This window comes from Bison bison, unplaced genomic scaffold, assembly GCF_000754665.1.
Source record: "Bison bison bison isolate TAMUID 2011002044 unplaced genomic scaffold, Bison_UMD1.0 scf7180017864508, whole genome shotgun sequence".
NCBI classification, from domain to species: domain Eukaryota; kingdom Metazoa; phylum Chordata; class Mammalia; order Artiodactyla; family Bovidae; genus Bison; species Bison bison.
Window position 1 is genome coordinate 77,578 of NW_011495064.1, and position 697 is coordinate 78,274.

The 697-nt window shown below is 28.0% G+C and overlaps 1 protein-coding gene across 1 annotated transcript in view; it reads left to right on the forward strand.

Moving 5' to 3' along the window:
* The window catches only part of LOC104980959 (THO complex subunit 2-like), a gene marked incomplete at both ends in the record, with an annotated part of 113,276 nt that overhangs the window by 64,992 nt on the left and 47,587 nt on the right, over positions 1-697 (forward strand). Inside the window, 1 exon segment of the mRNA XM_010829845.1 lies at positions 1-97. Coding sequence (XP_010828147.1) covers positions 1-97 — 97 coding nt within the window.

Consider the following 697-nt stretch of genomic DNA (forward strand, 5'->3'; position numbering starts at 1 on the left):
GTCTGGCTAGTTTCTGTGGTGCAGTTTTTCGTAAATATCCAATTGATCTTGCTGGTCTTCTTCAGTATGTGGCTAATCAGCTAAAGGCAGGCAAAAGGTATTCATAGCAAATTATATGTAAATGAAATTCAATAATTAATTTGCTTCTGCTGGTATTGGGATATTGAGGTTGCTAGTATCTTGAAAAACTATTTGTTGGTTGTAGACTTAAGAATAATAGTTGTTCACTTATTTACATGGAATTCTTTAATTAAAAGAAATTAAAGAAATTATAACTTACATATATAAACAATTTTATAATTTTATAATATTTGGCTATATATGTAACTCATTAAAAAATTCATATTGACTATGCATTAGACTTTTGAATAAATGATTGATATATTTTAAATCCTCTTATGGCAAAACATATTGCACTATTGATTATGCTACTGGGCAGGAATTAGCCTTTACATTGAGCATTTGGTAGGAATGTGTTTATTTTGAAGGTGTATGTACTATCTTTAAAACAACTATTTTTTGAATTTAAACTTTAGAGATAGGTAACATTAATGTATCTTTGGACACTGTCCTCTTTTCTGTATAAACAGTTTTATTATTTTATTCTGGACTAATATCAGTGCTTAGAGTTTGAATTAGAATGTAGATTAAACCCCATCAGCAATAGACTGACTAGACTAAGAATTGAAAAATATTT